We start from the raw sequence: 13989 nt of genomic DNA, 5'->3' as shown, positions 1-13989 counted from the left end.
ATTCTTTAAAAATAATCTCTGGGGAAATTACTGATAAGATGAAAAGTATTATACTTTTACTTTGCTATCATCCTTAAATATTTTCACCATTAATGAACATTCACTTAACCTTACATGCCATTTGTTATATTCAAAACCATTAGCTTATTTCCCCCCTCAACAATCAGCTGAACGCGTGTCATTGTGTTGCATTCCTGCCACCTTTCACCACTTATTTCTAACTGCCACTCATTTAACACACTTTACCTGCCTCGTCAGACAGACAACAGCCCTGTACCTGAAGGGTCTTACAACCTTTAACCCCAATAATCATCCACTTTTTTTTTTTCTAAAATAACATCACCACACAGTGAGCAAAAAGCGACATTTGAAGACAAAAATAAATGATGTCACATTGCCACTGGTTAATATTTACACTGATACTATGTAAAAGCTTTAAAGTGAGAAAAACATATCTGTGAAAACATGCAGGCAGAAGTAACATGTTCTCACTGTGAATGTGAATCATCTTCTTGTATATATTAAAGAAGCAGTCATGGGGTCATAAGCATTCTCAGCCTCTTCCCTAAGGCATCCCATGTCTGAAGGATCAGACATTCCTGAAATACTGTGACTACAGTGATGACCTCTTCCCTTTAAAGGGGACATGGTTTATGTCTGTGTGTTTTTAAATTCACATGGGCTATTTCAGTTGTCTCTATAGATGATCTGCCAGGGCAAGGGTGATGCACTTTGAGCTATTCTCTTTGTACATTACTTGCATGTTTTTCGATCCTCAAATCCCAGGAGTCACCATGTAAAATGCTGCAAGAAGGATCTCTAATCTCAGCCAGTCCGTAGTGTATTTCCCTGACGGGATGAAAGCTGGGCACATTACAAACAAATTCCTTTACTCTCTTCAACTCCAGCTGTTTTCCCCCTTTTTCCAATTATTAAGTTAAGCTAACCTATCCCTGCCTGTAACTTAAAAATATGAGTTAAAGGAGCTGCCATATTTACACCAAGTCAAACAAGTGCAGATCATTCCTCTAACACAACTGTTATTTTCATTAAATATTGTTTGAGCTTTTATCTTACTGTGGTTTATGTAGATTTGTATATTCTGAATTGCTTACAGGTAATTGTTGAATTTACAAATCTGTCAGCTTAACTACAATGGTCTGCTGTCTTGTTTATTTTACTTAAATGTGTTAATTCAATTTTTTGGTAGTTCCATAAACTTAAAAATTCATTTAATATAACAAATGTAGCCAGTTATGTTACATTTGAACCATAGTTCTTTATTACAGGGCTGTTAAACTCCGGCCCTCGAGGGCCACAGCCCGGTTTGTTTACTAGATACCCCTGCCCTACCCACTACTGCTTACCTGGATCAGGTGTGTTCAGTCACTCAGACTCCGGAAGACAAAGTCATCTGGTATCATTCAGCTTCATTATGATGAAAAGAACAATGCATTTTATGATTGACAATGTAATTACCCCAGTTTTGTTGCATCATTAAATAACAAATGAAAGGCTGTATCTGTTTGAGAATACTGAGGATAACTGCATGTATGAATTTTGTCTCAGTCATTACAGTACTGTGTATTGGGATGAAACACCTCCCTGGTGGTGGACCACCACAACCTGTAGTGGTGCTATAGCCTTGTCATCTAAAGCCCAATAATATACCTGACATGGGGCCGTTCCATAGCTGCTGGCCTGTTTTATTTCCAGACTGTAAAAGGATATGGTTCCCTACCCCCTCATGCTGCCATGTCACCCAGTACCTTCAGCTCACTGAACTGTCTCAACCCTAAGCAATCGGTCTACTCTTCTGTAAAAGCCAGACAAGAAGCCAGTCATGGAGGGTCAGTACCTTGCCCACAGACCAGAACACAATCACTGAACAGAAAGCTCCAAACACCCTTTGACTCTTGTTTCCTTGTTCTTCCATTTTTATGTTTATCATTATCTCTCTGATTGTTCCTATAGCCATAACATTCTCCTCACCACCTACAATTCATCAGCTAGTTCAATCTGTAATGACCAAAACTGACACAGGCTCTTCATTATGTAACTTTTAGTCCTGAAATGTGATGTAACTACTTTGGTCTTAATTGTATCAGTTTTTCAAATGATAAAAACAGTAGTACGACTCCTGGTGTTAAGCAACTGCCTCCCTCACACACATTCCCCTGAGCAGCTCTTCCATTCAGGCTTTTCTGGAAGTTTATATCTTACATCACCTTTTGACATGATCTCTTATTGCACAAGAAAGACTCAACAGATGACTGAGCACAAGACTGAATTTACAGCAGGAGTGGAGACAGAAATGGGAACTGTGGGATATAGAAAAATGGACCTATGTTCGTTGACAGTCTTTACCGTAACACTGCTGCCATTTGTTACAAAGTATATGCACAAAATGTCAATATTTAAAAATTTTATCTTGTACAGCAACATTGGAATTTTATGGATAACCTTGTATGATCACTCGTACCAGGTACCCCATGTTTTTTTATATAAGTAATACTTGTATGTAACATTACATGGCATTATTTTGTGTGCAGTATGCTATGAAGTAGTCAAACTGATTATGGTGGAGAAATTATATTTTATTGTGTTCATAATGTGCATGTTGTGACACCATCTATTAGCATGCCTGATTGATGGTACATGTTTTGAATATCTATCCATCAAATTTTTATCCTTCAGGTAAGGGTTAGGGAGAAAGAGACATGTAGCTGCCCATGGATGCTTAGTTAAAGGCAAGACAGGATGAAAATCTCAGTAAAAGATGGGGAAAATCAAGGGATTTGAGCCTGACTCTGCTATGAGAGGAATGTCTGCTGTCTGAGCAGCATGACCTTGTTCTGGTTAACATGTAACATGTTGCCTTGCTGTCAGACAGGTCAGGACAAGCTGAATATATGTTCATTTGGTTGAGTGGAGATGCACAGAGAGCAGCCTGACAGCAAGTCATATCATTATGAGCTTTTAATAAACCTGACTGAAAGTAATTATTGTCATCTCTTTGCTGCTCAGCACACTCACACATTGATTCACATTGATTTATGTCTATCAAATTATTAAAACTAAAAGTACTCTTAATATGCAATGGTGTTTATGGGATGGTACATTGTGCATTTTCATTTTATTAATGTATTTAACAAGGACAATGCACATTCATCAACATCTCTGTAAATCTGCTTGTGTTATCCAGCTGGCTATTGTTCAGCTGCAGTGCTTTGGCAATGTTCAATCACGAATAAGGAACAGGATACCATGAAGCAATACAATGACTGAAAAAAAAATGCATAAATGTTTGAGTAAATTTTAATGTTCCTCTGGGTTGATGTGAGGTTAATATATGCTTGGTGCCGGAAACAGTGATCGCATTACATATAGATAGAGGTGGATCTTCTAATGTGACATAAATAGAAGATTGATACAAATCCCTCAAAAATCCCAATTGACTGGATGCAGCATAAGAATTATTGTGTACTGCTTCTAGGTGCTTTCATTATTTTAAATGAGTGAATGCTGCCACCTAGTGTTTAAAATTGGATTTACTTTTGGTCACCAGTCCATCACAGGGCCTCATATATATTCACACAAAGACAAACAACCTCACACACTCACACTCACTCCTATGGGCAATTTAGAGTCACCAATCAACCTGACATACATGTTTTTGGACTGTGGGAGGAAACCAGAGTATCTGGAGTAAACCCACACAAGCACAGGGAGAACATGCAGACTCCACACAGAAAAGTCGCCGGTGGATTGCGAACCCGGTCCCATAACAGTGTTAACCACTAAGACACCGTGCTGTAATTCTTATTGAAAAATACCTTGATTATTCAACATCATTATTCAGCAATTTATCAAAAGATATGTTTAATTCCTGCCATATGTGATCGCCTGCTTTATATCGATATTTATTCCTTACCTGTTTAACTGCAAATAATAACAACTATCAATACATCTGTGTGATTAAATGGTCACATATTCCTCGACCGGCAGGAAATACTTGTACTGAAGAAAAACACACGATGTGCTCTTGAGAAAGGCTCTTAATCCACGACAGGTCAAGGCGAGTTAATGCTAAATTAGGTCAGTGCAATAGGTTAATTTTAATCATTCAGTGATGTGTTACACCAGTTCGTGTCCGTGTAGGCCTAACCTTACGTTTTATATTGCTAATTTGTTATAGTTTCCATTTTAAGCAGAGTAACTCTAACTTTGGTAAAACTGTGATGAGTAACATAAGTGTTTTTTGACAAACCTGCCACAAACTTGCCATTATTACTGACCAGGTGGCTAACATTATGCTAACATAATGCATAATAATAATAACATAACATTATGCTAACATTAGCATTAACGTTGTGTTAGCCCTTACGTTTAAGTTAGGACTAGCTAAAGCAGCTTTTCGTGGTTTTTGCCTAAACTTTATAGACAGACTAGTTTCTTAGGCCAGAGAGTTTCAGTCTACGTAGTGCTAAATTTTTAAGTGTCTTTCACTGAGCGATAACTCTAACGTTAACTAGCTAGGTGATTAATGACAGTAGCTAGCTAACGTTAGCTTAACTAGCCTTATAGCTCATGCTAGTTAGGTGCTAGTTACAACACATTGGATCAATCAGGAACGAAACAGTATATGTCAGGTTTTGAATATTGAACATACCGAACATCAGTCAGCGTCCCTTCGATAGCTCAGTTGGTAGAGCGGAGGACTGTAGAGGTAATATGGCTGACATCCTTAGGTCGCTGGTTCGAATCCGGCTCGAAGGAGACATGTTTTTTTTTTTTTCTTCTCTTCTCCACCCACAGCGTTTTACCGCAAACCATTTCAGGACTAAAAACACAATGACAGCGCTATCTAATTTACGACGCTTGGACAGCCCGTACGTTTTAGCTTCTTTTGCTCTTTGTCCTGCTATCAGTGAGATTTAGGCTATCTCTTATTTAGCGTAACTTAATTCGTGAATACCCATAAATCGAGACTGCAGGAATGTGTTCAAGTTGTATATGAACATGAATGTTTGTAGTGTTAAAAGTCATAAGTGAAAGTAGTTTATTTCATTATACCGTTTGTAAACTCTGCAAGAGCTTATATTGATTAGACTTGTGAATTGTGTAAGTTGGAAACACATTTTGCCTTTCCTTCAGTGAATTACATTCTGCATTTTTGTTATTTCTGACATTTCATATAAATATAATTGAGAAATGATTAGTCTTTTTTCAGATTAATTGAAAATTAAGATGTTTATTGGTTGCAGCTTAAGTGTAAATGGCACACTCCACCTGCAGAACTAATGTGCAAATTTAAGTTATAATTTACATAGTGGATATTGTCTAAGTTGTGGTTATGAGCTTACCCATATTCCATATTCTAAATTAAATTACTGAGGAGCTCCTGTAAGCTTTAACTCTTCATGGCCTTTAGCCAGGCACCATATGCAGCTTCACTTCAAATCAGTGGAAAGCTGATACATTTGATATGAGCTGATAGGAGACAAAGATTCATAAAACCACTTACTGTGTTTTAAATCATTATAGGATTTTCTTTGTTGTCACTTTTATGACATACTGCAGGTGCATGGTGTACATTGTACTATATTTTAAGATCTGTGTAACAGAAAGAGTGGTGATCTTATGTCATATATTTCCTGTGATGATAATGCGTAACACCTTAATCCCACAAGAGTGAGAGTAGATCCTATCACTGCTGCTACCACTTCTACTATGTCCTAAACACCCTGCCCAAAATGTACAGACTTATTAGCAGGAGAAGGCAACTGGGAGCAGAGATTACATCATTGTCCATACTTTTACTGTTGTGTTGTCTCATTTGGAAGGTGTAGATGACAGTAATTTAAGTTTTCATCTAATTACACTAAATAAACAACAAAAACAGTTACCACAGTAATAGTTGTGCTACATCATTAAAGATTTGATAAGAAAATGGTAGAGGTGGAAATAAAAATTAAATTAGGCACATTTGAGCAAAGGTTTAGATAAATACAACTCTAATGCTCAGTGGTTTAAAGTAAGTTTGAGATAATATACTTCAAATAAAACTATGCATTCTAATGCAACCAATGTTTATTAATGAGGTTGTAGTTTGTGGTGTTGTATTGAACAAAATTGCCAATTTTCTTTGTAAAGGAAGAATTTATGACTAAGCTGTTGTATTAGGTTGCATTATATTTTCCAGGTGTATGTAAAAATGGCCACTGTTTGTGTATAGGGAATATTATATTTCCCCTTGGAGAATGAAATCTATCTATCTATCTATTCCCAAGTATTAAAAACCTTAATGTCTGAAATCAAAACATGAATATAAGCAATACAATCACTCTTCAATATTGTGGTTGTTTTTCATCGAAATTCATAAAACTCTCAGTACATCATGTTTTAAGAAACTGCAAAGAAAAACATATTTCGGCATGCATTCACTCATGGCGAACGCGCTTCCTCGGTGATGCAGGAGACTCCAGAGAGAAGGCAGTAGGAGAGCCAGGCCGAGACTCTGGGATATACTCTGTCTGATACTTGTCAATGTAAGGCTTGGCCACATTCCACACCTGAGTTAGAATATGAATAAGCAGTTAAAAAATCTTTGCAGTGGAGCTTGTATTGACATTTTATAGTCACTCCATTAGAGCTGGCACTTGCCTTCTGGTCAATTAAGAGACGGTGAACCGCTTCAATGTCTGGAGACATAAATCTGTCTTTAATCCATGGTCTGTTAAAGTTAGAAGAGTAGAGAAAATGAGAAAGTCAGAAGTGGAAAAGTGGATAAACATTAACTGTGTTTTACATAATTTCAGTGGACTGAAAATTGTGTACCTTAGGCACATGTGTTTGACTTACTTGACCACACTGCGCACAAGTTCATAGACCTTTTCCAGTGGAGTAGTGGTACGAAGTGGGCGGAGAAACTCAATACCCTGACAAGCTGCCAACAGCTCTATAGCAAGGACTGATCACAGAAAAAAATCTATTAAATTAAGGACAATACATTATGTTGCTAAATAAATACTACCAGTGCTATTTATAATAGGATTCTATTTTTTCTTTTCATTTAAATTAATCATATTTATTTGTAATTATTTAAATCACAAAATTCAAATGTTACACAACCTCTGATGCAACCACATTTTATATCACACATCAGTGAATAAAAGCTTATCAAATAGCACTCATTAAGATTCAGCCATACATGTTCTGAAAAGCAAGGTGGTGTGGAGAATGTGAAATCCTTTAACACATTATCCTCTTATTAATAATCTGCACCTAGTATTGTTTTGCAACATGTGGTGGGTTATAATATTCATAAGGTTAAATTTCAAAAGAAAATGTTGCATGAGATAAATATCTTTTTTTTTCTCCGCTTTGGTGCATTTCTCCTGTCAGAATTGCATTTCTCAAAATATTCATTTCTCAACACATCTTGTAGTCACTTGTGTGCATCATATTTCTCCTTGTTTTGGACAAGCACCCAAATGATTATGAATAACTGTGGGCTGTTTCTTACAATCCCAGTTGCTTATGTCATCCTCAGCAAAATTACTTATACTGGTTCTCTGTTGAATTGTAAAAAAATAAAAATAAAAATGATTTCAGTTCAGAAGACCTAACTAGTATATGTCAAGCATATGTCTAGGGCTGCAACGACTCTTCGAGTAAATCGAGGAATTCGATTACAAAAAAATCCTATACAGGTTTCTATACATTTCTAATAGAGCTTTGGGAAACGTGTCCAGAATTGATGAGCCTCTCAGGTGAATCATGACCGACACTAATGAAGGGGAACATGTAAATCACCAGATCACAAAATGCTCAAAGCTCAGAGGTGCATCTCATGAACCTTCAGTTGAAAGGCACATAATGACAAAGCCTGAGTTTTCTTTTCTAATTTTATGTTTTCCTTTGTGCTTTGCAGTGCTGGATAAACACTTGTACTGAATAGTTGGTATGTCCCACACTTTACTCTCTGCTATAGTTAATGGTAGTCAAACAGACATTATAGTATCAATGCGTTATGTACTGCAGCTATTTGCTTTAGCTTTTTAGTCTATTTCAACGTGCAACTATTGTATGTTATTGTGCCTTTTCTTTGCTCCACTGAAATAAAACAAATTTAGCTACAAATACACTCACTTAGTTAATCCTTTTTTATAATTAAGATAAACAGTTTTTGGTATACACTGACAATCTTCAACACTGCTACCTTTGTACTTTTTGTAGTTGGCCTCTTTAGGTGCCTTATGTTACTACAAGCTGTTTTTGAAATAACTTTGAAAGACAAAATAATGTTAAGCATGCAACTGACATGTAGCAGCTCATGTAACTGTGATTTAGTGTGTGGATGCTCATATTTGTGCCAGTTACTGTGATGGGGACAGACGAGTAGCAATGGTAAATCAATAATAGCAAATACAAAAAATAGAGATACTAACTTTGCTCCACATGCTCAATGACCCTCAGGGCCTTTCTAGCAGCCCAGCCTCCCATAGACACATGGTCCTCTGTGGCAGCACTAGTGGACAAAGAGTCCACAGAAGATGGATGGCACAAAACCTTATTTTCTGAAACTAAACACAATATAAAAAAAAAAAGTTGAATGCTAAAACAGTCAGTAAAAACAAAATAAATATAGTACAAAAAAATCTACTTGAAATTCATATTCAATATTAAAACCTATTTATTTCTACCAATAAATATTTCTTTAATTTGGCATGGATACAATAGTAAGAAAATGGCTATGCTCATTTTATTGTTTTAACACAAACCTAAGGAGGCAGCAGTACAGTGGGCAATCATGAAGCCTGAGTTGAGTCCTCCCTCGTTGACGAGGAAGGCAGGCAGTTCACTCAGAGAGGGGTTACATAACCTCTCAATCCTCCTCTCACTGATAGAGGCCAGCTCATGGACTGCAATGGCTAAGAAGTCCAAAGCCTGAGAGAGCAAATGAGACAGTCAAGTCTAGAACAAGTGCCAAAAAGTTGTTTTATGAGTCACAAATACCTTGGCAATAGATGAAGTTCATACCTTAGCTGGGTATTCTCCATGGAAATTCCCCCCGGAAATGGTCTCACCTCTTTCTGCAAACACCATCTTATGCAGGCATTAAGAAAAACAATGTACCTGTGCAGTGCAGGCACAGATGTAGTAGATCTAGAGTCACATAAGACTTAATTATGTGAGTCCCTCATTTTGCAAAACATGTAAGGATACAGGGTTGTCAGTGGCACTGTTAATTTCTGTATTGATGATGTTATGGACAAAATTTATCGTGTCAATGGTGATGCCATGAACCTGTGTACAGAAATAGAAGGTTATGCACAAAAACAACTGAACAGTACTTACAGTGAAGTCCTACTCCTATTGCCCAATTCCAAAAACCTAAATCTTCTGCTTCAGAACTTTCACTCATATGGGATTTACCTCAGAAGAATCCACTACAGTTTTTCCTATTTTCGGGCTCTAGGACAGTGGAGATATTACAATAAGGTTACCTGAGGACAGCATCTCATGGTGTAGGCATCCTGGACTCTGTCACAGAACCGGTGGCTTTCTGGCAAAAACATACCAACACCATATCAAGTACTGCATGTTCAAGCTTGTGTTGCAGACATGACTTTACCTAAAGCTTAACTTTATTAGACCTAACTATTTATGAGTTGTGGTTAACCACATTGGAGTACTGCAGTTCTGAAATTAGGACTTTGATCGAGGGCAGTGGTAGAAGTATTCCTTTACAGATGCATGTGTTTTTTATAGGAGGAAATGCCCACAAACATAAGAAATTACATGCAAAATGAACTTAGTGTGACCCCAGTAAGCCTTAACTATGTGTCATTATTTGTCTGTTGTAGAATCTCGGTTTGTCCTCTGACCTGCAATCTCAGATGGATGGTGATCAGAGTCTAGCAATGAGCGGAAGCGTTGGGCAACCTCTATCTGTCCTGGATGAGGCCGCAACGAATGGATGTCTATGTAGGAGAAAGCCAAAAAATGACACAGGCTGGACAAGATGCAGAACCTTTAAATTGGAGGTAAATAATTTCATCTACTTTTTTTGAGTTTTTATCAAATACTCCCACTGCTCACCACTATCAAAGGCCTTGGTGGTTCCCTTCAACACCTCCAGGGTAAGAGCAGCAATGATGTCTGCCTGTCTGGCGATTGCCTGGGCTCTCTCCACAGCCTCTGCCCCCAGAGAGGTAATCATCTGGGTCCCATTGATCAGAGCAATGCCCTGTGAAGGAAAGACAGAGTGAGATGAGTGTGTTTTACAGTTTCTGAAACCACTTGGGGAATGATGATTGAAAGTAGTATAATGACAGTGTCACATTTTACATTTTAACATTTAAATCTTATGTCCCAATGCATTGGAAAGCATGGTTTATCTAAACAAACATACCCTATATAGTACTGTTGGACTGGACCCTGTACTGTCACAGTCAGGTTTATCAGGTTAAGCAGCTTTATGATTCTACATGACAACATTTCAGAGAAATAATGTGCTTTTTACTCCACCACAAGTTTTTGAGAGCTGTAGTTGCTGCTTTGCAAGTTGAGATTTTACATACAAGATAATTTCTTTCTAAGTATGATGCATAATAAGTAGTTAAAATTTGCCTTACTCAGACCAGCTACATTAACATGCATATTATACTTTGATGCTTTGTAGTAACAAATCAATAGTAATTGAAATAATATTTAGATCATTTAAGTACTGCTTTCAAACAATGCTTTACAGTCTACTTTATTTAAATATTTTGAATGAACAGCATTTTGACATCCTAGTACTACTACTTTTACTTAAGTAAAGCTTCTGAATGCCACTGTTGTGCCTACTGACTGATTTAATAACTGTACGTAACAGCTCTGAATTACATGAAGCATGCACTGTATTGTATATTTTTCATGAAAATGCTTGTGCTGGATCAGTGTCCTTAGTTCAAACAAGTCAAATATCAGAGAGTATGACTGGTTTTAAATATTACCTCCTTAGGCTTTAGTGATATTGGCTTCAGTCCATGTGCCTCTAAGACCTGTCCAGAAATTAAAGAACAAATACATGTAAAAGACTCATCAAAAGAAAACAGTTTTTACACTGTAATCTTTCACTCTTACAAGCCAAAGGCACATTTCCTGCAGCACTAGGCATGTTGCTGTTACAATCATGGAAGAATCATTGTGACTGTTTTAACTATATAATCTTACATATTTGGCATCTGCCCATCCACTCTTAGGAGACCACATTTTTCCCTCTCCCATCAACCCCAGAGCCAGGTGAGCAAGGGGTGCCAGGTCTCCACTAGCACCCACAGTTCCCTTCTCTGGGACAAAGGAGAGGCAGGAAGCTGCAGGGGGGAAAGTGGGTCTGAGATGGTTAGTCATATGACAGTCAGCTTCTCTTACTCCTTAAGAAAGTGGTATCTCAGTCATCTTAAGATAAGGATCAGTAAGGCTGGGGGTCTGAGCGAAGCCTACCATTGAATGCTTGGATCATAGCATGAAGAGTTTCCAGAGAAATCCCACTGTACCCTTTGGCCAGAACATTGATCCTTAGAGCAAGCAACATCCGAGTTCTTTCTGGGCTTAGTGGGTTTCCCACACCTACAGACCACAGTGTAACATTTTGTTGAACACATTGTCAGGAGGACTTAATGCCTGGACATTTTCAAATTCTGTTTGTGGTGAGGTAGCTTTTTGGAAATATATTTTTTTTTAGTTTTTATTTTTAACCTGCTGAGTGTGACCGCACCAGGTTCTCCTGCAGCTCCCTGTGGAAGCAATAAGGTCAGGGTGAGAAATCTTATTAGAAATGTCTCATTTTCATAACAGAAGCTCTTCAGATTACAAAGGAAATATATTGTAAAATTTGTCTGTACTTGAGCTTGTTGACAGTAATGACTGTTCGGGCAAATTTGCCAAAACCCGTTGTGATTCCATAGACAACTGTAAGAAAGAAGAAAGAAATACAGAGACTTGAATATGTCAAATCATGTATTTCTAGAGTACTGTAGTTTTGCAGTAGTTGGTTAACATTCAAATCGGTTTATTTGATCTCTTTGATATACATTTAAGCTCTATATCCTAAAATCATTCTTGACCTTTGTTTTCTTTCACAATGGTGTCCAAGAGCTCCCTGGATTGCACAACTTTTCTTTCTGCTTCTCCTGTTAGCTGAAAATGTTGATAAAGGGAATGATTATCCTGAGTAATAGATCACCACAGAGCAGCCACACACCGTTCGGTGATCATTACCTTTATCTTGTAGAGTCCTCTGCCTAAGTTGACCAAATCATTTGCTGTCAGGCTGTTGCCATCTAATGAGAGATACTGTCCAGGGAGAGGCATATTAAACAGAAGTAGGCAGTATAATATGTTTTAAATTTGAATTGTAAAATTGGTAAAGTGACCACCTACTTCGCCAGGTTCTTTGTATGCTGCTGTACTATTTCACATGGTAATTAAGGAAAAATTAGTAAAACACAGTATTACCCTAAAATAAAATCAGTATTACCCAATACTGAAAACAGTGTTGTGGTATGATCAAAACGTAAAGCTGATTTAATAAGTAGTATTTATCACACAGTACAGTATCTGAATACCCGCTATGGTACATATGACATGCTGGTTTAAGGATACAGATGAGAAACTCCAGGCTCACACGGGATAAAGTCAGGAGACATGGTATCTCCTTCAATAGCTGCAAGTACAAGATAATGACGATGAATAATAGATAATAATAGATATACAATTTCATTTCGTGTTTCATATCGTCGGTACATGACTAACAATGCGCAATTACGTGCAACTAATGGTAAAACATCTTCACTGTCCAACAAATCTTTACATTTCTTGTCATTTTTCTATCATTCGGTCATTACCAAGTTCGACAAAGTCATTATCCTCCAGCACATCCTCCACAGTGTCATCAGCGTCCAGTAATCCCAAACCCTGGCACCTGCGCATAGAAAAACGAGTGTCCTTCCCAGCCGGGATGCCACCGTTGTCTGGTTTGTTCTTCATGTACCGTTTAAGAGCTTCTTGTCCAAGCCACCGGATGGTGTTGGTGATATCCCGGCATGGCACGGCCAGCCATTCATCTCGGATGTGGACTGTAAAACGAGGCATTGTGGTTTAAATGCAACAGCTATACAACCGTCTCCGAACAAGGGCGCATATGTGCCTATACGTGCAGCGGCGCAGATGTTTAAATTCAACTTCCCTGGGACTCCCCCTGTAGTAAACGCTGTCCCCTCCTTTGCAAGGTACCACATTCAGTCGCAGAAAGTTTATCCGCCAATCAGACGCACTGCTTAGGACCCCTGCCTCGCCCGTGTCACGCCTCCACAGGTCAATCACTGAACGTTGAGACATATTGATCCAAATGCGGCCACGTGACATGATCACAGAAATGCACTGTGGGCACAAAACATGGGCAGGTTTTTGAGGACGCCAATGGGGATTAGTTCAGTTTGTTGTACAGGTTGACCGCTGACCTTAGTTAATAGGTAGCCTGCACGCTGAAAGTGCAACAGATGAACCCAAATCTGGTATCTAGTAGTTTGTTGTGATGGCAGTGAATTTTATTCTCAAAATTACTCAATTAAAAAAATGCAAGTGGAATGGAAAATCAGAAAAAAGACGTCTTCTATTTCTGCATTGACTTGGCCTGCCTTGAGTACATGTAAATAGCACATGGACACAATTGAATGAACATTTGCCTTCAATTTAGTGATTCTGTAAAACATTAAGTCGGAGTGGTGCAACAATTTAATGTTAATATTTTTTTTCCCATGCTTTATTTTGAATTTGAATTTGATTTGAATCAATTCAGTTTTTCCAGAAGCACCAGAGTTGTACAAAAACAGTTGATTTAGGTAACAATAGTGTTACAATAGTGTGGCCTCACACTAAGAACATGGTATTTATTTACAAACTGTGCCTTCAAATAACAGCTCAGTGTGCATGTGA

The 13989-nt window shown here is 37.9% G+C and overlaps 1 protein-coding gene and 1 non-coding gene across 2 annotated transcripts; one reads left to right on the top strand and one right to left on the bottom strand.

The window, feature by feature from the left end:
• Nucleotides 1–4690: 4690 nt before the first annotated feature.
• Nucleotides 4691–4779, top strand: trnay-gua (transfer RNA tyrosine (anticodon GUA)). Its single transcript is given in 2 exon segments — nt 4691–4727; nt 4744–4779. It is a non-coding gene; the product is annotated as a tRNA-Tyr (tRNA).
• Nucleotides 4780–5799: 1020 nt separating this feature from the next.
• hal (histidine ammonia-lyase) lies at nt 5800–13146 on the bottom strand. The gene is made up of 20 exons (XM_026312539.1): nt 12900–13146; nt 12658–12718; nt 12436–12463; nt 12274–12348; nt 12120–12192; nt 11898–11964; nt 11752–11789; nt 11497–11622; nt 11227–11366; nt 11007–11054; nt 10108–10255; nt 9894–9989; nt 9513–9571; nt 9232–9312; nt 9046–9111; nt 8787–8952; nt 8454–8588; nt 6865–6973; nt 6667–6736; nt 5800–6575 (listed from the first exon to the last, which is right to left on the bottom strand). Exons 1-20 carry the CDS (start codon nt 13144–13146, stop codon nt 6444–6446), a joined length of 1965 nt encoding a protein of 654 aa, XP_026168324.1. The 3' UTR covers nt 5800–6443.
• Between the last annotated feature and the right edge of the window lie 843 nt (nt 13147–13989).

This window comes from Mastacembelus armatus, chromosome 6 (genome assembly GCF_900324485.2).
Source record: "Mastacembelus armatus chromosome 6, fMasArm1.2, whole genome shotgun sequence".
Classification (NCBI taxonomy): domain Eukaryota; kingdom Metazoa; phylum Chordata; class Actinopteri; order Synbranchiformes; family Mastacembelidae; genus Mastacembelus; species Mastacembelus armatus.
This window is presented reverse-complemented; position numbering and strand designations above follow the sequence as displayed.

Coding starts and splice junctions, on each gene's coding strand:
- hal (XM_026312539.1), bottom strand. CDS start 13,146: ATGCCTCGTTTTACAGTCCACATCCGAGATGAATGGCTGGCCGTGCCA. Junction 12,719..12,899: donor TAATGACTTTGTCGAACTTG/GTAATGACCGAA, acceptor TTGTACTTGCAG/CTATTGAAGGAGATACCATG. Junction 11,965..12,119: donor CATTGTGAAAGAAAACAAAG/GTCAAGAATGAT, acceptor TCTTTCTTACAG/TTGTCTATGGAATCACAACG.